The sequence below is a fragment of the Hesperophylax consimilis genome, chromosome 15, assembly GCF_061612785.1.
Source record: "Hesperophylax consimilis isolate HC1 chromosome 15, BYU_Hcon_1.0, whole genome shotgun sequence".
In the NCBI taxonomy this organism is placed as follows: domain Eukaryota; kingdom Metazoa; phylum Arthropoda; class Insecta; order Trichoptera; family Limnephilidae; genus Hesperophylax; species Hesperophylax consimilis.
The window spans coordinates 13,909,819-13,932,740 of record NC_142850.1 but is presented as its reverse complement, the minus strand read 5'-3'; the positions used below and the strand labels follow the sequence as shown (position 1 = coordinate 13,932,740).

The 22,922-nt window shown below is 33.3% G+C and overlaps 2 protein-coding genes across 2 annotated transcripts in view; one reads left to right on the top strand and one right to left on the bottom strand.

The window, feature by feature from the left end:
- The window catches only part of bnl (fibroblast growth factor branchless), a 185,821-nt gene that overhangs the window by 134,870 nt on the left and 28,029 nt on the right, over positions 1 to 22,922 (top strand). The window lies entirely within an intron of this gene.
- On the bottom strand, positions 8,303 to 9,477 carry LOC149417347 (myb/SANT-like DNA-binding domain-containing protein 3). Its single transcript, XM_089639982.1, has 3 exons — positions 8,934 to 9,477; positions 8,632 to 8,845; positions 8,303 to 8,539 (listed from the first exon to the last, which is right to left on the bottom strand). The coding sequence occupies exons 1-3, from the start codon at positions 9,102 to 9,104 to the stop codon at positions 8,451 to 8,453; spliced, it is 474 nt and encodes a 157-aa protein (XP_089496108.1). The 5' UTR covers positions 9,105 to 9,477; the 3' UTR covers positions 8,303 to 8,450.

Sequence of the window (22,922 nt, the reverse complement as noted above, 5' to 3'; positions counted from 1 at the left end):
AATACATTAGAAGCCCGCAGAAAAATATTTTTAGGCAAACACTTTTTTAAGTTAATCTCTGGTACAATACACAATCCGCCTATGTTGAAAGAGGTTAACTTTTATGTCCCTAACAATTTTACTCGAATGAGATCCCAGAACGCGCCAATAAACAGAGCGACTCAACTGCTTAACGATTCTGCATTAGTCATCGACATTTTCAATGTCACCTACAGAAAATTCAGTAACTATCTTTTAACAAATGTCACAAAATAGTAAAACTGCCTCTGTAAACTTTTTAATTTGCAATCTTCTCCATGATATATTGGTGAATAACCGTTTTATGGAGAACATGAAAAAAAAAATATTTATTCAATGTTTTTTCCTAACATGCAATATTGTTTATATTGTTTTGTTAGCAAGCAGTCTAATTCGACCTACAATTAACTAGTTTTTTTTTTTTTTTTTAATGCAGTGATACTGTAGTATCCCCGATTGGGGTAGTTTGAGACGCTGAAGATAGTGGGGAGGGAAGGAAATTTGTAAGAGGAAGATGGGGAAGGACCTGGCTTCTGGTCGCGATCTGTTTCCAAAGACGGCTAAAGCCATTTTAAGGAACACTTCGATTCTAAATGGTGGGTTTTCACCTGGACGATAGTTATATATCTCGGACTCGGGAACGTTCCGCTAATATACTAAACCAATTATTTTAAATACATTATTTTGGATGAATAAATTGTGAATAAATAATACAGATTAATCAAACAAAAAATTACCTGCGCACGGTGGGATTTAAACCCACGGCTTTTAGATTTTTAGACAAGGATCTTAACCAATCGACCACGGATACATACCAATTGAATGCAAAACGAGAATAAAAAGAGGTTTTAAAGTTTATTTTTTATTTTAAAGGTCATCGAATAGGTAACTAAAGCGATTTTAAACACTTTTTTCAGTTGTAAATGAAGGTTCTTGCCAGGACGATAATCAGAGTATTTTGTACGATGAATTTTAACATATCCCTTTGAACTACCAGTTAAGCTAACCAAATATATTTCCCAAAACCACTTTTATTTTCGGTAGGTGCACCTTAACTATACATTTAACGCCCTGAACGAAGTCCTGTAAAGGTTCACAATCAAACACGTCCCTTCTAACCCTAACCCAAACATTGACCGTAGAGCGTAAAGAAAAGCCGAAACTCGTAAATTTAACGCTCTCCGTAAGGGTTCGTAAACATCCTCCAATGGGGTAATAAATTCCCAGCTCGTTTATTTAAATTTCCCTCCCAAATGATTGAATTTATTATTTGATTCGGTTGTGGAATTCCATTCTTTATTATTTAATGTTTACACGTGTTATTAGATCGGGAGCCACAGATTGAAAACAAATATGTTTAGTTAAAGCCTTAAGCCACATTCAATAAGAATTCAATGTTTTGATCCTGGAGATTTTTAATTGACTTACGAGAAACTGGAAATTCAGAATGAAACGGGCATATTACGTTTGTAAAGTTTTAAATGTTTCGCAAATTTATAATATGTGTTCTCAAGCGCTTGGACTACCCTTAGAGAAAACGATAACGTAATGAAAGAAACTCGGTTGGCAGTCAAATGAATCGATTTTGATTCTAGGAACATGTTTTCAACACGCGTAACACCATAAATGCTAGGGTTTATAGCTTCAGTTTAAAGTTAATTCAATCACATTATTAACTTCCAAGCTTTCATTGACAGCAGAAAAAGCTTTGCACCTTTCCTTTAGTAACATTTTTTTATGTTGCTTCTCTACTTCCACTAATTTTAACGTTACCTATGTGATGCACGTTCTTAGCTGGGTTCAATTTTTATGTTGTATATATTTTATTTTATACATATATTGTAGGCACTAGCATTTTTTTCTTGTAACCATACCAGGTATATCTGTACACCGCACATCAAGAATTAAGAATTATGAAAAAATAACACCAAACTCCACATGTCAAGTCGTGCTTTATTGAATATAATTATTTTAAAACCATGTAATATGTTTGGAAATGTAATAGGTTATACATACGTTATACCTATAAAAACAATAAAATATATAAATATACTTATTACATACAACCGTACCTCGTATTATTTGACTTTTTTTTCATTACTGCGTTTATTGGTGTATTTTATTTTACGTCAATTTATTATTTCGTATTATTTATTTCATTTTATTTTTTATTGGATTTTATTAAATTGTAAAATGGGGGTCTCAGCACGGGCAAATCGCCCAGTGACACATCATCATATAATATTTAAAATACATTGTATGATTTTATAATTGATAAATATTTGGCTTTTTACATTTTCTTGTCAACAAATCTACTTCTCAAAGTAAAATAATTATTTATTTTTTTACAGCCATTATAAAATGATAATATTTAGGTTTAAAATCAATCAGGTCCCAACATTTCTGGTCAAACCCTAATCTATTGAAGAGTGCCTGTTGTTTTATAGAGAAATATCTCCTGCCGACACGGGTTAAACGAGATTAAGTTACAATATCATGTATTACCGCGGAGATAAAAATGTGTTGATAGGAACACTGCGGGTTGATGCTGTGGAGAAATTAATTGTTAGGAATGTTAAAGATATCGGCATATCTCGATTTAGATGCATACTTACGTTAAATTGACTAATTATTCAACTTGTGCAATGTTTGTTTATTGAGAGACTTTATTAGTCTATTTATATAGTGCTGTCTTAGATGACATTAAATAACGCAGGTACCCACAGGCGGATCATTTTAAAAAGACCCTTCCTTGTGTGTGGTGAAATGGATGGAAAAATAAGCTATTTTTGTTGGGAAGTTTGCAGAATTAAACAAAACAAATCGATTGTTCTACAGAATCGCGAGTCTAAGTTTAATTAGAATTTATATATCGCTCTGCATCCAATAGTATCTTTGAGCATTTGCGAGGTGAGAGGAGATTGCGGGCGTTTGTTTCAAACTAGAACTAAACACTTTTTTGAAACTTTCGATGCTATCGGTGTACACACATACATGAACAACGGGCACTCTTTAAAAAAATTTGCCTGTACTTGTTTATGTCACTTTGTTAATTGTTCGCTTGTTTTCTCAATGTAAACCATTGAATAAAGAATACCATAATCTAAATATTTGAAAAATTTACGAAATTCAAATAGGATCGAAAACATCGAAAAAACATGTCTGAAATGGAGCGCAGGGCAATTGGGCAACATAGAAAAAAAATATCATACATTTTTGTAGGAAGGCACTTCTAGTTTTCTTCTTTAGTAAATTATGTAAAGTATAAACGAAATTTCTATCTTATCTATATAAATGAATCTACTCTTAGTGGGAAATTGACATCCTAAATTTGAAGTACGTTGTGAGGCAGAAAGAAGTGGGAGAAAAAGAGAGGGCAAGGAGGATGTTTAGAAGGCACCTGGCTATTCAAATCTGGTTAATAAACTCGGCTAGCGTAATTTATATAAAATGTGTGTTTGCCAATTCTGTAAAAGAATTTGAAATATTTTGAAGATCAAAAAGTTTTTGCATTTTTATTTACGTTTTAAGATCATCCGAATGGTAAACGGGCTCACGCGGTGTAAACATTAAAATTTTAGATTAAGAAATCAAAATTTAAAAAGCAATAAATTTCCAAGATAAAAAACCGGTCCACACGCTGGACGCCTTGGTCCAAAGCAAATAAGAATGCAGAGGACATAAATATCCGTATTACACGAGTATATTTTGTCACTCTCTTCCCAGGGAGTTATTTGTGAGTTTGTATCTCTATACAGAGTCCACAAACCTCTATTATGTTTGTATAAGGCCCTATTCACAAGAGAGTAAATGTTCGGCGGCGAGAATTTTGTTGACGGTAGAATATGGTTGACGCTCGACCATTCTCACGTAGCTTATTTTGCTGCTAGCTAGTTCGACATTTGCACTTTGTTTTAAATTTTTTATATTATTTTCATGTGATACAGAAGAAATAGGTTGTGAAGAGGCTATTCAGAAATAGTCATAAGTAGTAGTAATGTTGCTTTGGCTACCAGTCTTTTTAAGCTCTAGAAAAATTGAGAGAGTGATAGTTGTGAGTTAGTGAGTTGAGTCAGATCACATATTATTTTCAACGTAAACGGATTATTATAAAGATGACCTGATGATATTTTAACAAAAACAGCTGTTGAAACCATTATTAGCGACAATAATGCGCGCTGTCTGTGCTAGACGATATTAGGTTCCATTCACAATCAGGAGGGCGTCAACTTTATCGCGTTGCATTAACATCTCCTTTTATGAATGCGGCTAGAAGTCCTAAACAGCCAGTAAACACCTTGGGATATAAACCGAATATTAGGAGATACCATCGCTAACAAAGATCGAGGATTTAATCTCTTTACAAGAGGGATTTTAAGTTGAGTTACTTATTGACTATTGACGCGGCTTCATATAAAATACATTAACACGGATTATTGTAAGGTTCTCTGAACTTGGTTTCCTGTGCGTCGCAATAAAAGATGTGTTTTTTTAAATAAATATTTTAGTTATCATAAATCCTCTATTGTTATTATTAATTCTGATTTTCAAATTCCTCTCTCATGATAAGTGCTGTATTTTGATTTCAGTTTTTCCCTCAATCCTTCTTTTCGAAATAAATTGCCACTGAGTATTTTTCGTTTCTGAGTATATCATCAATAAATACAGTTTCTCCTTTCTTGATTGTGTGAAGGGTTTCCTCTCATCCTGCATACGAAGTAACTTCCTCATTAGTCATGTGTTACCTCCAAGAAACTTTAAGGACTCTCCCAAAGGTCAGCTTTTAATGACCTCCAATCTTGTCATCGTTGAAGGTTACAGTGGCCAAGAAAGAGTACGTGATATTTCACCGTACGTTAGCGCACATAAATCTTTAAACCTTGTTGTACCTGATACTCCAAATTAATGATTTTTGCTATGGCTTGGTACTTCGTGCTTGCACTTTTACATCCCAATATATTTATAGCTATATTTTACTTGAAGTTTTCAGTCTTTGTAAAGGTCGAAAAACAATATAACTACAAGAACATAAAGGTATATCTATGTTAGCTCCTATATGACCGCTCCCCTTTTTCAAAAACGACAGTATTAAGGATTTGTTTCAATGAATTTGAAAAATTCATCAATTTTCAAAGTTGATTGTCAAGTTCTGTGAAGGTTCCTCTCCGCATAGCATCAAAAAATAATGCGCATAAACCTTATTGGTAAAAAACGACTTGAGAGCTCGCAACAGTCGCTCTAGCGGAATAGAAAGGTTCTATCAAATATCGCTACCAACTTGACAGGATTGAACGGACATGGAACACATAAACAAACGTACAAACAGACAAAAACAAACGCAAAGTGGTTGAGCCAAAACAGAACTTCTCTACGCTCAGTCAATTAATATAAAAAATATCTTTTGATATCTTCAAATCAAAAATATTCTTTTGTTTGAATAAATAATCTAATTATCTACATTAAAAACCAATCATTTTATTTATTGTATTTAATCCCTTGTTGATCTATATCGGTAATCATAATCACATACTAAGTTAAAGCCGAAGCATCATTAAAATAACCTCGCATTACTTAGTTTTAATAGACTTTCCTCTCGTGTAAAGAGCCATTGATCTCTCAGTATTACCAGGCACACCAGTTATGGACACGCGTTCTAGGATATTTACTTTAAATTAGCTCATTTAAGACGATCGCGTGATCGATTTATGAAAAAAAATAATCATTCATTAGTTTTTGAATGTGGCAAACCTATTCATTTAATAGAAAAAATGTCTTACGGAATGGACAGATATGATATAAAAATTTGTCAAACTTGTTTTGTAAACTACAACAATATTCAATGGTTTTTATGTTTAGTTCGTTGAATCGAAATTTTTGTTTAATATTAAAAAAAATATTATTAATTTTAACAATATGTTTATTATCAAGTTCTGTTAATTACAGCTGTTATCAAAAGTTAATTACAGTTTTAATCAAAAGTTAATTACAGTTGTAATCAAAAGTTAAGTTCAGTTGTAATCAAAAGATAATTACAGTTGTAATGAAAAGTTAATTACAGTTGTGATCAAAAGTTAATTACAGTTGTAATCAAAAGTGAATTACAGTTGTAATCAAGATCAAAAGTTTTCAAAAGCATTAACACCCATATGCATAGTCGGTTCCTCGAGATTTCCTCCACTCGACTGTGACTCGACTCAACCTCAAGGATAAAGTTGGTATGCAGAATTGAAAAAACTATCCTCGACTTGAGCAAATTCCTCAGTCGAGTCGAGTAATGAACTGTCAAACTCAAGGTACATCGCGATCTACCTTGAGGCCTCCTCAAAGCTTGTTAACAGCGCGCAACCACATTATTTCTGAGGTTAATTAGCATAATGAATAATTTCCATGATTTTATTGACTACATTTATGAAGATTTGTACCAATATCGTCCTACAAAGCGGTATTTACGGGATGCAGAAAATCCGCTGGAATATTTTGATGATGTGGAATTCCGAAGAAGATTTCGATTTAGAAAAGATACAATCATAAATGTCCTCTTGCCACTTTTGAATTTAACACCGAGTGCCAATAACCGAGGTCTTCCAATACCACCTCTGTTGCAGCTGCTCATAGCAGTGAGATTTTATGCCACAGGGAACTTTCAGGTGAGTACACAATACACATGGCTAGGTACAACTTTATTTATTTACCTAGGTATTGTGATGCAAGCAAATACCTACATATGTATACCTACCTTCTAATAATCTATTTTTAACACAAACAATTTATATGATTTTGTTTGTTTGGTTTGCAGATTGTATGTGGAGATCTCCACAAACTGAGTCAAGCTGTGGTATCTCGAATAGTTACTAAAATATCTAAAGCACTTGCATTGAAAATCGGACACTACATTAAATTTCCCAATGTAGACGAGAGGTCAGATGTTAAAAGAAAATTTTATCAACAGGCTGGATTTCCTGGCGTTGTTGGTACTATAGATTGTACACATGTACCAATCAAGAACCCAAGGAGGGAAAATGGAGAAGTTTATCGGAACAGAAAAGGATTTTTTTCTTTAAATGTTCAGATTGTGTGCGGCCCACATATGGAAATAGATGACATAGTGACAAGATGGCCAGGTTCTGTACATGATTCGCGTATATTTACCAACAGTCGATGCAGGATGCGATTTGAAGAGGGTGACCTAAGAAATAGTGGTATACTGTTAGGTGACAATGGATATGCCCAAACATCTTACATGTTTACCCCGATTCTCAATCCTCAAACACCACCACAACAGCGTTATAATAGATCACATATCAGCACAAGAAACATCATAGAGAGGGTTAATGGTGTTTTGAAAAGGCGATTTGCATGCCTAAGCAGGAAACTGCAAAACAAAATCACAACTGTTCCAAATATTATTGTTTCTTGTGCTATTTTGCATAATATTAGTATACAAACGAATGAAGAATTGCCAGAGCCACTAAGAGAACCAGAGATTGCCTTACCTGTGGTACAGGAAAATGAACGTGGTAGCATTATTAGAAATAACTTTATTATAAGACATTTTACTTAATTATTTTTATTAAAATTTCAAAATTTAAACACAATGGTTTGTGTTATATTTTTTTATTTTTTCTGTAGAACACAACAACAATAAAATAAATAAAATTTTAAAAATCATTTTTTTAACTTTTGTAACCTAAGTTCCGCCTCCTCCCGTTGGACCTGGTTTAAACGGAGAAGCTCTTCTGCACATTCTCTCTCCAGGCGAGCCTTATTGTACCTTTCTTGTGCCGCCTTTACTAACCACTCTTATTCAGCAACCTTCAATTTATGTAGCTCTTCATCCATTCGCTGATTTTTATCATATTGAGCTTTTCTAAGGTTGAACTCTTCCGTAATAACACGGGCACGTGTATTTGTTGCACCTGAAATGAGTAAATACACAATTGCAGATTGATCACGTACCAATGAGTTTCCCTTAATTACTAATGTACATTAATAAATAAATAATACTTTTTCATTTTGGAAATTGTACACAGAGCGCCATCAGTTCTACTGTAACAACTACATGCTTGTGTTGTAGATTCTGGATGGTTAATACCTTCTACATAAATACTTTTTCTTTGATATAAACACATTATAAATATAAACATCCATAAGTCAGATAAAAATGTCAGTATTCATCATACAAACATATGACCCTAGCAGGATCATGCCCTCAAATATGACTACCTTTTTGTTACACACTGTATAATATAAAATAAAATCCAAAACCTCACCTTGTCTTTGAGTTGCCTGAGCACCATGGTCAGGTAATTGTGACTCTGGTCGACGAGGAGGAGATTTCACAGATCGTCCTGTCAAAAGATATATCTCATGTTTATCCAAAAGTTTAAAAATATATGTATTAGGTACTAATGACAAATATAAGCATAAATAAACTAACCAAGTTCGATGCTTTCTTGCTCAAGACTTTGACCTGCAGCTTGAACATGATGGAAATCTTGCATTTCATCCACCACTTCAATACCTGAAATATTTTAATGATATTGTATTGAAGCTAAAATTTGTTTATCTCAAGGGAACTAATAACTCTACAGGGAGAAAAGTAACACAAATTACATTGACTTTCATCTAGCACAGAGTCACTGTCACGGACAAACTGCATCTCCACATCAGTCTGGTCTTGAAGGGCATCGTCAATGTCCTGGGAACTCGGTGTAGGTATGTATGCCCCGCCTCCAGTTTTCATTCGTTCCCTTTTTTCTAGGGCTAGGACTTGCTTCCTCCTTGTCTTCAAATTATCCCAGCATTTTTTAAGTTGGACTTCTGTTCTCTGAAATAAACAACATTATTTAGGTTAGGCTATAAGATTATAGGTAGTAGTTAAATATATAAATAAAATTGTAAAGTATTCTACTTACTTTGCTGTTATTTTCAATAGAATTGTATTCTTCGGTAAGCCGGACCCATGCTACTTTGTTTACATTCGGATTTCCTGCCCCGATTGTTCCCGTGGTGTTCAATTTATACTTTATAATTAATTCCCTCAAGCACGCCTTTTCCATTTCACTAAAAACTTGCCTCCCGGCCATAACAATTGTCTCACTAAACGAACGAAATCAAATTAACCAAATTATCTTCGCACTCGACAGTTGAGTTCGTTGAGTTGAATAACAGAATTGACAGATAGCACCACAGAAACAGAACACAATCTCAGAGGAAGACAGCCCATAGATAAAAAAAGTGAACCATAAACATATTCTCTACAGTTTGCCAACATAATAATAAGAAATTTAATGACGTCATTCCTTCACTCAACCTCAACTCGACTTACTGGAGGTTCCTCACTGGAGGGTGAAGCCGTAACTGAACATACTGATTTCAAGGGAGTTTTTAAGATTTCCTTGAGGTGACCTCGACTAAGGTCGAGTGGAGGAGGTCTCGAGGAACCGACTATGCATATGGGTGTTACTATGCAAAATATCAAAGAAAAAAAAATTGTGAGCCCAACTTTATTTGTGTTTTAATCCAACTTGAGATAGTAAATGATACTAAAAACTATTTATATTTTACGCGTTTTCCTTAAAAATACATATCTTCGTAAATAACGAAAAAAATGCTGTCGTATTCATCTAATACTATATTAAATTATGTTATTTATGTGGCGAAAATTGTTCGTGATAATTTTTCAAATATGACTAATTATTTATTTTAAATATGATATGTTTAGTTTTTAAGATGCCATAAATACACGATTTTAACCGAAACCAGTTGGATTTGAATAAAATTCTTTTGGTGTTATTTACAATATATATGTAGGTACCAATATTTTAAATGTATTCTTAACACTTGTTGTGAAAAAAAAACATTTTTTTATGTTAGTGCGTAAATAGAAAGCACTTATTTTGTTTAATTATTTATATGCGGCTCATTATTGGTGAATGCTCCCTAATGATATTAAGGCTACTTGGTATGCACATCCGTAGCTTATGACGTCTTGTTATTTTTATAACTCCGAGATCAAAAGATTCCACCGAATCTTCGCCAGGGGGCGGTGCTGTATTTATTTGTGTAACAAACACCACGTAAAGAATCCTAATAATTTATATGCACTTTCGTCTAACGTCGCCTTAAGTGGAACGTAGACTGAAAATGAATTTCTCGAAACCATTGGGAATTCTAAAAACTTTGTAAAAAGAAAAAAATTACATGTTACATTGATGTACTGAGAACATAAAATTATCCAAGCTTCGACTGATCGGTATCTGAGTGGACATTGCGGCGGGTCCCACCCAGGCGTAGTGTGTTCAATTCCTCGGCTGGCTAAGTCCACCATCACAATACAAGCAACATTTTACGCTTACTATAGTGGTAGTAGGAGATTTTTAAATATTGTCAGGTTATTCGCAACCTGAGAATGTTGGTTTTTTTAAAAAAAAACTGTCAAGCTGTTCAAGTCGGTATCATTCACTAGCCCTTTTATCGCGCAATGTTTTTAAAACGTTTTAAAACACAGAAACATGTCGAATCTATACAGCGTAAAAAAACTCTTCATAAACAAAATGTACAGAAATTCTTAAATAGTTATCTCTTAGAAATACAAAAAAATGTTTATAACTACTTATTTTAACATAAAATTGAACTGATTGGGGCTACATTATTGCAAGTACTGCATTCTAGTGAGGTATTTTTTGTAGGAAATGTAATCGCAATAACTTTATCCGTCATCAATCAATTGAATAATTCACGCAGTTAAACACTTTTTCTTCAGATAACATTGCTAGTACTTTGTACATAGATTTCCAGTATTCCGTGTTGGTAAAGATCGTGATCAAGTCAACTTTTTCACTTTTTACGGATGTCTACTGCTACACGTTATATAACGCGTAACTTACTGCCACGTTACCTTATTTATAAATAAATGTAGGTGCATTACTAGAGACCCAAGGAAATGCCCATATATTACAACCATTTTATCAACCATACTCATAATAATTAGTGTTAAGAAATTAGACTTTTTTAAAGTAACGACATTTTGTTTAAGTCATTATCTTGTATGTTTATCTAAAAGCACATCCAACAATAATTTGTGTAATGACGCAGTGATTATTTTAAACGTTTTTAATGCGATAAATCTTTTCCTTTGAAATGTTCACTTTTAATTTACTAAGATAAAAATTGGCCCTGGGCTGAGATGTTTTCAAATTGCGTCCACTTTTGAAAGCACAATTATTAGGTAACGATGAGCATACATCAATATATCTTAGAAGTTGATCTTTTCAAAAGAATTCTCAAGCTATAAATGAGTGGGAACAGCATTGATACGATAACAGTAGCTGGACTATAATAATACATCATCAGCTAACGGAAGGTTGACGGAACCTAAGAGCACCCAAGATGCTAAGTTCGTGCATCGAGCTTTTCGAATATTCGGCCCCAAAGCTTGGAATAGACTACCCATATATAAACAAATGCAATAGATCTTGTAGAGTTTAAATACTATTTTTTAGAGTTCTTTGGAGATCAGGTAGCGAGACGAATGAAAGATGAGGTTGTTGTGACACAGCGTTTATTCTGAGTCAGTAAAATGGCGCAGTTGGGAGATTACTGGGATCGATGAGGATGACACCAGGTGTAGACAGCGATGACTGAGGTAGCCGAAGGTGCGATGGACCTGGTCGGCAGATGAGCGGGAGATGCAGGACGGCGACGATGCCCGGGGCCGAGGCGCAGACCGGCAAAGTGGTCGCAGGATCTAGGCGCGTGATGTCAGCGCTGACCAGGAATGATAGCCGGGGCCAGGGCGCTGATGTGATCCCGAAAATTCCGTAATGATTTGTGGTCCGTGCAGACCGGGGCGTATGTGTGGTAGGTCTGTGTAGCGCAGTGGATTGCGGATTGATGGCTGGCGAACTGCTAATTCATGACTGACTATCGAGTTCCTTTCCGCTGTCGCTTTTATAAGGTGAAGAACTTTCTCGAACATTTTGATTGCTATGGCAGATATTTCCAAACAAACCTACACAACGGCCGAATTTTCCAGAATGTTTCTATGACGACGTGGTACCTTGGCGCTTGGCGTAGTGTCGTACCACTACAGTTCTGTTAATAGTACCTACCGTTCAATTTCTCCTTTCAAACAATTCTTGAAATTTGTGTCTTTCTACATACCTAATTGTTGTTAATAGTTTATTTTGTAAAAAAAGGTAAATATTTATTATCAATTACTCAAAAAAAATGTTTAATCGACTTGGCAAATGGCAAACAGTAAAATTTAACCACGTGTAAGATATGTTTTCTTGTCTTGTAAAGCCATGAAAAATCAGCAAAGTTGTATTGTAACTTTACCTCTAATAAAGCATATTTTTAAAAAAGAATTTACTAAAAAGTTTTTACCGTTATGTCTCATCACTGTTACGTTCTCCACCGACAAAAGTTCTCGCGTACATTTAGTTACTTAATATATTGTCATCAAATAATCCGTAACGGATATTTCATAATGAAGCTCGCCGAGAACTGAGGCTGCTCTCTTTAATCTGAGGTATTATGACAGAGCATCTTGTTCGGTCCCTCCGTCATCTCGGATCTCCCTGTAGCCGCAGTCGGGACAATCGCTTTACATGCTAATGCATCCACGCACCATCATTATAGACATAAACACTTCTGGGAGAGTTTGTCGCAGGCAGTAGGTTCACAGGCAGTGATGCGGGTATTATAGAGCACACGCTACAGGTATTCAAACCTGAAATGTTGACAACTTAACGAGAATGCTGTCTCAATTCTGTCTTATTTTCTGAATTAAATTCTTAAAATACGCGTAATTTTTTTTTTAAATATTTACCTATTAGCAGTGATTTTACGTAATTTATTACGGCAGTTCTAGTGTCTTCTTTTTTGTGTGTTTAAGACATCTTTATTACCTACTACGCCTTTGTTCTGAAACTGCATCGGAATAAGATTACCAGTTTCCAGATTAAACAGGTTATCAAGTAAAGATCACTGTCACTGGATTCAATTTATATGTTAAGTTTCAAGTACAAAGCTTCGTTAAGGGAGTTATCTTAATACTGTTACACAACTAAAGAGGACTTAGGAAGACAGTTTTAATAATATGTTATCATCATTGGGTGTTGTACATCGACTCCTGTATGAAGGCTTCATAAGGTAATTCCATGCAACTTTCGAATCATTTTATTAAATAGATTATTTACTTTTAAAGTTCAGTTTTGAAATAAGATAACTCAAATATCTTGGTCATTAATAGACGAACGAAAAATTAAAGATATTACGATAACGAAAGTTTTCTATTTGACGAATAAATTTTCTACAACGATTAAAATGTGGTGTTTTTGATTTACCACCAAATTACATGTTTGTGAATATGGCTTTATTGACGTCACATCGACGGCGGTGGTAACAGCCGTCATTTCCATGGTAGTCAGTAGCATTTTCTATTATATAACGACAAAGCCAGTTATAACCGTTTAGAAATGTGCGATTTTAGATCGTTTTCAAAATCAATAATTTTGAATTAAATTACGCGTTTTTAGTACCAGATCAGAATCAGAAAAAATGAGCTTTCTATCTTCCGCACATTTTGAACGCTGTTCATATGTTATGAAAATATCCAATTGATTTCCAGGGGAAGATTGAAGGAAGACGTAGCAGAGATGGTTAGAATTTCATTGCTTCATAATCAGTTCCGCAGAGTTGCAAACTGAAGATTACAACTAACCTTTGATAAGAAGAAGGAAAAAATATGTAAATTAAAAGATGTATGATACCTACCTACATAGCTTTACACTAAGTATAACTTACCCGCTGTAAAAATTAAACTAATTTTTTACATGATATGGAAAATTTTCAATCTTTTAAAGCGATGTGAGCGTAGTGAAAACCTTATTCTGTAACTTACAAATTACTTTAGTTCTTCCATCACACCGTAATATTAATGTAATTTTACCTTTAAAACTTCGTATTAAACAGGATTTCTCGGATACTGACGTTTTAACAACCATCACCAGTTAACTTCACAAGTTAAGTTTCCAATTAATATTAATTGACTTGTCATAATGTAGAGTTAATTGCAATTATAAATAAATTAATCTAGTTTATTACACAATTCGTTGAAAACATCTCCATTTAAGGTAATTATAAATGCATTTATAACAGCTTATTTACAGTCAGTTGACCAAATAAATAGGTATTATGATCAAATATTAGACTGAAATTATTCATGCGTAAAAAAACTGCATTTGTTTTACAGTTGTAAAATCAGTCAAGGCCTTAAGCACAAAAACTTCGAATGACATATTTCAAACTCCCTGTAACAATTCCCATTAATTATTGTTTCAATGAATGATTTTTATTGGTCACCGTTTAAAGATTTTTCCTTGATTAATATTATTTTTAATCTTTTCTTTAAAACCATAGAAGTGTATTTTTAAAAACTGCACAGTTAAAAATGTAATGTTTAATTCAACTGATATCCTTTTCGATCGTTTCTGAAACATCAACAAAATGTCAAAACTTCTGATAAATCTTATATATTCATATCTTGCGATGACTGTCAGTCAAAAGTACTCTTCGCTTGTCAAATGTTCTTAAATGGGCCACACAAAATCGTGGGTCAAGAAGAAACCTTATTATTTTTTTGGTTTCCTAGGAGCCTACGGGGGAGCGGGAAGTGAAGGAGGTTTTATGGGCCGGACCTCCGGAGCATTTATTACGCATATCTTGAACTGCAATACGGAATTCGGAACCGCAAAAAGAATACCAAATCTTAACAGTGACGTTTACAAAGAATACATTTACGATCATTTATACTTGTATTGAAAATTGTTATGTTTTCTACCTAACTTTTGACTTTGGTGGTTTTTTCTTCTTTCTTTGTTAATAGCTTTAGACCTCGTCTGATTCGAAGAAATTTTCAATATGTAAATCGTTCACTCAAAAAATGTCTCTGAAACAATTAAAATTCTCTAAAATACGTATTTTGAATTCGAAAGATCGTTTGTCTGAATATATACAAATGCTTTGAATATAATTATAAAACCTGAAATCAGGTTAAAAAATTGTCAAATCGAATTGTAATAACTACACTGGTTATGCAAATTTGTGATGCCACTTAACTAATCGTTAATAATGTTACGTAGTACCTCAAAACAACAAAATATCACAAATTTGTCCAACAATTTAACTTTCAATTCTTTCATTTAAAAAGTTCAGTTACAATACACCACGAATACACACTCGTGGCAGTAGGCATTATTGCTGATTACGTGCAGAATCCTTGATTTTCGAAATTTCCGTTCTACCATATTCCAATCTCAAAACAAACCGCATAAACTCGAAAATTCGTTTAAGTTTATTAAATTTGACGTATTGAAGGACCAAAAGAAAAGTCTCCGTATATTGTCAATGTTTCAGATTCTCTTACCTTTTTTGGTCCTTTGATTTGTCAATTGATGATGAATGGCCGTTGTCAAATCCCGACAGTGAAATTCGGTACAATTCAATTGGTCAACAATAAAGACATCCGTTTATCGAACCACCGCTTTCGATCGCATTTTTATGTATATTTGGTTCTTGCATGGCAAATTGATACGCATTTTTATGGGTCCCATAAGCAAAGTGGTCTTATCATATCCAAAGACTCTGTAACTTTCGAAGTTCGAGGAATACTTTCAGGCTTTCATTCATTGCATAATATATAAAAGAAAATGACTGAAATTGATTTCTTATGAGTACGTGATTTATTGATAAATTAAATAAAATCTTCTTTCGTATGGTGAAAGAAGAAAGAAAAATTAAATAAAATTATTTCTCTGTATCCAGTTAATGAAATAATAATTTTGTGAAGTATGGGAAAATATTCAACGAACGGTTATACTTGCAACCCTTTGTATCATTATTAAATAATTGACAGCGTTTTTACGCCAATATCCTTCGTCTAAAATTCACAATAAGAATCATCAAAGATAAGTATTACAGGTAACGATAATCACTTTAATAATTCATTTTATTATTGTTTGTTTCGACAATCCATAAAATGTTGTTCAAACGTTTTTGCTCCCATTTGTCAGATGAAAGATGGAGCATTTTGTAATTCAAAGCCTTATGAAATAAACTCGAAATTCCACTTTGTCATTTTGACTTGATCAAATAATGACAAATTGCGATGATTGATGGGAATTCGTTTTAAGAATCAGACGATCGAAAACATAATTCATTATTGTGACAACTGAATTTAATTTATGTTAAAGACATTGCATACTTAGCAAATCGGTAATTTCAGTTAAACGATTACAATGATACTTTTGATTTCTATTGACCCTTTTTTGAAAGAAATTAATTATATTTGTTTTTTTTTTTTAAATAAAAATATAGAAAAAAGTTTGTTTTTAATAAAGGCAATTTTGGGGTGCGTCTAAAATTTGTGTCTAAATAATTTAATCCATCGAAATTTTTTTTGGAGGTATAATGTAACGCATCAAACCAGATTCGATTGCTCAAAAGCTATTAATCTTTGAAGAAAGGCTTTTCATTGTGTTTTTAAATAGTAATTCAGCAATCAGATCTAAATGTGTGAAGGTTGTGCAGATAACAAATACCAATTAATATTCACTTTTATCGATTAAGAGATAATGACCTTAGGGCTTGTAAGTAACCTACTTGTAAATATATTATTGACCATTTGTTCCATGCACACCACTTATACTCGTAGTAACTATTGTATATTTTTTGCAGGGCGGTGTTTCATGTAAGAAGTTATAACTAGTTTTGAATTACGAATTCGTTAATGGGAATGAGCTTTTACACGAATGACGAACACAATACATGACCTAATCATGAATCAATTAATCATAAAAAGTTACTGTCACGATTGCTTTAATCCTTTTTGGCGGCTTATCGAAATATCCTTTCCTATTTCACGGTGATCCTTCATAGTTTTAAGTGCATTACCGGTCCTCATCTGACACAGTTAATGGTGATAAATTATAATCCTTCACAGTTTGAAAGGATATAATCTATTCATGGGAAACAAGTAGATCTATTCAAGAGAATTAATCACGTTTTCTGTAATAGATATTTTGTCATGGAGGTTTATTTTAACGTTGATATTGAACGCAATGATGATATCAATACTAAGTGTCATAAAATTTCCAAAAATAGCGACATTTAAAATTTAGAATACGTCACGTGGTCAGTTTTGATGGCGGAAACAGAAAACCTTGAATCTAACCCTACATCTGAATTTATTGCTATTCTTTACCTAAGCTCTTTCGTTAACGCGGTTGCTAAACATGTTTAAAAAATACATAAAATGGAATCGCCATCATTAAATTGCTAATTTATATTAAGTATTTTTGGTGTGAAATTGTCACTTCCAACAAAATACGCGGATAACAACAAAGCCATTGATTTGATGGTGATTTTATTATACCATCATGCCTACATCAATTTATTTCACTTGGCGAACGAATCTTTTCCCGCACAGTAGGGAAGGCAGTAAAAAAATACATAATCTTTCGTATGTTTGTGGAAGCAACTATTTGACATTTATTAATACCTATTACATAGTTACAGGACATTGAATTATCCCTATTGTTAAGTAATAAATTGATAAAAAAACTTTCGTGAAACTGATTTAATTTAAGGATGCGAGGAATCAGGTACTGCAATTCACTAAAAATGTAAGGATAGTAGGCAACTCAAAATCGCAATTAATATAATGTTTATGACCTGGTTTTTGGCCTACGTGATTTTTGGCACAGCCTCAGAAGCGTTTTTTAATTAGTGGTAATTTATTTTTAATTTGATTGACTGCTAATTTTATTTCATCAAATTCTTTTCAGCCTCGTAACAGTAAAGAAATTCTTAAGAGACAGATTATCAGTCTTATGAAATATGATAACGTGAATTATAGTATAATGATTATTATAATTATAATTATATGCCAAAGAGCTCATTGGAAAAAATATATTTGCCATGGCCGGGATTTCAACTGGAAATTCACATCTTAATTAAACGTATTGTTATAGTTTATCTTACTTACTAAGTTAAACTGTAAAGGTATACATAAGCAGAAGTACAAAATATAAAATGTTAGTAATAAATAACATTTTCAAAAACCACATATATTGGTAAAACACAGTGGGTCTTGAGATGATGCAATACCCTAAAATAAAGTGGAAATCTTAACGACGTAAGTGAAGAAGGCGTTTAAAAAATATTCGGTGCGCGGTCCGGGCGTATTAGACGGACTTAAGGTCGAATTTTCTCTAACTTTTGAGAATTGATCTATCTGCGGGGTTTATTTATTTATTACTTATCAGAATTAAAATTAATTCTGATAAACGTATTACTAATACATACCAACATGACGCGACTCAAGTATTGATCAACATGATGGAGCCTTGTCGTCCTTGGTCACCCCCGTCACGTTCCATTCTCTTGCACGTCGTATTCTCCCGGAACTCCTTTCTTATGTCAAAAATACGTAATATATTATTAGGTTCGTGAATTACACTACCAAAAGATTCACTTTGCTGTATGTGAGGCATTGTAATTTCAGAACAACTACCTGTAGTCCTTGAAAAAACTGTTATGATCTGAACGCAAATAAATAAAGTCCAATGCCTACAAAGATGCGCGCCGGTGTTCCGTTACCAAAGCGCCCAATTAAAAGTATGTTCCATTAAATAGCCACCGCACGGAGATGCGAGGGGAAAGCTTTGCTCACACCTGATTGCATTTTATAGCTATTATAGGCTTGTATACAATATTGGGGTACAGAGACAAGCAATGCAATGATGAGAAAACTATAAACGAAAATAAAAATCAATAAACGGAAACTAAAAATTATTTTATTTAATATGATATAATTGATGAATTCGGCTGGTCCCCGCGGGAGTTATAGACCACAACCCTGTAGCAACAAGAAGAAACAAAATACTCAATATTGCAACTTTAAATACGAAAACCCTTAGAACCGAAGAAAGCCTACACGAGCTAGAAATAGCTCTCGAAGAAATAAAATGGGATATCCTGGGCATTAGTGAGATGCGAAGACTAGGAGAAAAGATTGAGGAACGCATTGACTATATACTATTGTTAGAGGACGCCTATGCTAAGAGGCAAACTGAGCTTCGGGATATATTATAGCAAACAAAACATTTCTAATATTAATATACCTAACAGAAGTTCAGAATAAAAGGCTTATTATTATTGTTGAAAAGAGTGAAGGTTTAAAAGACAGGTAAATTATTTGTATCAAAAATAATTTAAATATTTTAAATTTTATGTTTATTATAATTAATTAACGAAGACAAAAACAAATACTTTAATAATGAGATTTTAGAAGGATAATAAATAATAATAGTACAACAGGATTTCTACATCGAACTTGGTTTTACAACACCGACAAAAAGGTCAAATAATAATAACAATAACACTTCAAAATAACACTTAATAATTAGACTTATAACACTCATTAGAGTCATTAGTAACACTTAATTAACACAATAAGAACACTCAACTAAGAATTTAATTATAACTTAATTATGTTTTTTTTTTAAATAAAAATATAGAAAAAAAAGTGTGTTTTTAATAAAGGAAATTTTGGGGTATTTTTTTCGTGCTTCTACATACATAACTAAACATTTTCTTCAAGATTTTTACATATTATTAATTTAGTTTTATTTTCGTCACATAACACTTTCAACTAAGTATTGCACTATCATGGTCTCTCGATAACCACACTTTTTTGGACAATAATCAATGCGCATTTCAAATGCAATAAATTATGCCGCAATCCTAAACTAAAATATTCTTACTAAAATAATAAAACTTCTGTGCATTTTCTGCAGTTACATAATCTATGCGGAGAAATAATTCATCAAGGCGGCACTGCATAAAGCATGCACCAAAATTTGCATTCACGTGTTAATATGTACAATATTTAAATTTCGACCAAGGTTTCCATTACAAAAATATCTTCTTATATTGACCCTTTTTTATATTTTGTAAATAACTCATTTCAATATATTCTCACCTGAAATGTAAATAAGATTGGTAAGGTTGATATATTATTGGTCCCGAAGATTTTTTACTCAATATAGAATGTTTTATTAATAACTCAAGACATTATCGATGTCCAATTGGAACCAATGACATGTCACTAACATACATATGCAGTATATTAAACATTTTTAAGTTAGTTAGTATGTTAGGGAAGGAGGGAGGTGTGAGTAAGTGTTTGTTTGTGTGTTGCTGTACATCTTATAATTGACCACGCGAATTATTATAAATGGAATTTTCAAGTTGCACTTAACACATGTGTACGCTATGCCATCGTTATATTGTAACCCGAAGTGTTAATACGATCAGTTGAAACATTTTATTACAAAAAACCTGACCACTTTTTTCGTTGGTATTTTTTACAAAAGCTTGCTGCATTTAAGCGGCTACAAAAAGTCATGTCAACATCTTTTAAACTAAGGTGTGAAATGTTAACATGTATTCTGCGGCTCTAAAAACAGATCTTATAGTATTTTTATCGCGAAATACTACGAATTTCATAAACGTTGCATTTGAATTATGAATGTGGGAACTTTTTTGTTTACTGAGCATTCGTCGTCTTTATGGCAGGAGATTAATTTCGTTTTAAAAAAACAGAAATGCAAGTCACACGTGATACATAGAAATCTTGTGCAAATATTTTACCAGTAGAAAAATTTCGCCTTTGTCCCATGTGGTTTACCTACTTTAAAAAATACAATACAAATACAACGTGCCAGCTGTTAACTGTGCACAAATCTCAATTATTGAATTTGGTAGCGACCTCTGAGCTGGAAGCCCTATGTAGGGGAGACCTGTCCAAAACCGTATAGCTAAGGCAGAAGCTCTGTAGTTCAGTAATTAAAAATAAAATAAGGTTGATAGTAATTATTTTTATTAATATATTTAATAAGGAACAAAACATAATAGAAAAATTTATGAAAATCTTATTCGTAAATGTATTTAAAAAAAAAAAACAAAACCTCTAATTTTTCCGGTTTTGCCCCGGGGGGTGGGTAAAACCGTATACCATATACAGTTTCTCAGTTTTGTTAAAATTATACACTATTTTGTTGGATTCCGCCAACTCGAATGCTAAGCTTCGAAGATCTTTGTAAGTTATCCCAAATAGGCAACGTTCCATGGTAAGAACGTGATCAACGAGTGATTTCGGCACTCCGTAGATTTCTGATGCTTTTAGGTAACCCATAGTTCCTGGGACGACACTCTTAATGGCTTTCCTAATTTTTTCCGTATTCTAGTCTTGGTTGTAGTTTTTCTTTGGTAATTACGAGGCATGATGATAACGTCTGTAAACAGATAAAAAAAATACTTCAACGAAAATACTCCGGGTCAAAATCGTATACTGGCCGGTTTTACCCCGTACGGTTGTGCCCGAGAAACTTCTATTCACACATTCTTTCACAAATGTTAAACTTGTCAAGAAAATCACCCAAATGTTTTACTTAATCAAATTTAAAATATACATAATAATAGTATGTGATATGTCACTCACCTGCAAATGATATAAACTTCACCATTAATTATTTCAATATCCGTAAAATTAGATCAGATCACCGAAAAACTAAATAATCGTAATATCTCGCCAGCGGGCAGGCTTGTTTTAGCAAGTTTCTGCTGACTTGCGTTGATTTGGGGGCTTAACATGGGCGGAATGCGTGGCGGGAATATTTAAAGAAATAAAGCTTTTAAAGAGAAATACGGTTTTACCCCGGTATACGGTTTTGTACAGGTCTCCCCTACTTGAAAAACCGACATGTTTCTTTGCAAAGGAGGGGGGGTCCGTTTGATTGATAATCCGTTTATTAACAGACCGATTGCCATCTCTAATGTGCAGATACAATGTAGGCATGCTATGTCTGTTCTACGGATATTTCAATGGAGCCTCTCAGCAGCTAGCAGCATCGATTCCCTGTGCACCGGTGCACGTATACGAAACTCGATTTACACGAACGGAACACTCGTTCTTATTGATATTGGCTCGTGTGTGGAACGAGCTACTGATATCTGTTCATCCGCCTACATATAATCCGGTTCTCTTGGAGACCCTAATTAATAAATTATTTCTCACAGCCCCTACCCTGACAATATAGCCTAACTGGGTGGTGATATAGTGAGACGTTGCATAAAAAATATTTAAAATAAACTTTGTGAAAATCAAACTATTTTTTTTTTACAAAATGAAAAATTACCAATAATAATATGAATATAGCCGGGTGAAAATGGTTTTATTTTTTTTTTTTAACTTCCGATTTAGTTGTCCGGGTTAAATCTTCCCAAAGGAAAAACTTAACCCTTCCACTCACTTTTCCACAAATGATCATCTAGTCAATCAAAATTATGTAAGTGCATTATATAAGCAAAATAAATACAAAACAATACAAGAACAACACGTCAACTCACCAGAGATCAAATGGGAAAATAATTCACCGACTCCAGATATTTTATATTAAAATATATATTTATTTTATATTATATTTTTATTAAAATGATTTTTATTATTTATATATCCATCCCTGAAAAGGCTATAACGATTGATTGGTACCATCGTGATTTCGTGATATTCGTGACACAAATAAAACACAAAACAAAATTTAAAGCTTTATTTCCAATAACCTTCACGATATAAACAATTATTGCAAGGGTTCATGAACCGCAGCATGTTATGAAGTGAGTCGCGTGATTAAAGGAGATTACGAATCGTTTTTTTCGAATGCTTCCAACCCGCCCTGAAGTTTCCTGTATTTGTAAACGATCCGACATCAAAAAGCTTTCACTCTATAAAGGGTTGAGTGGGAGGCTAGGGGCTTTAATCATTTATAGGATGA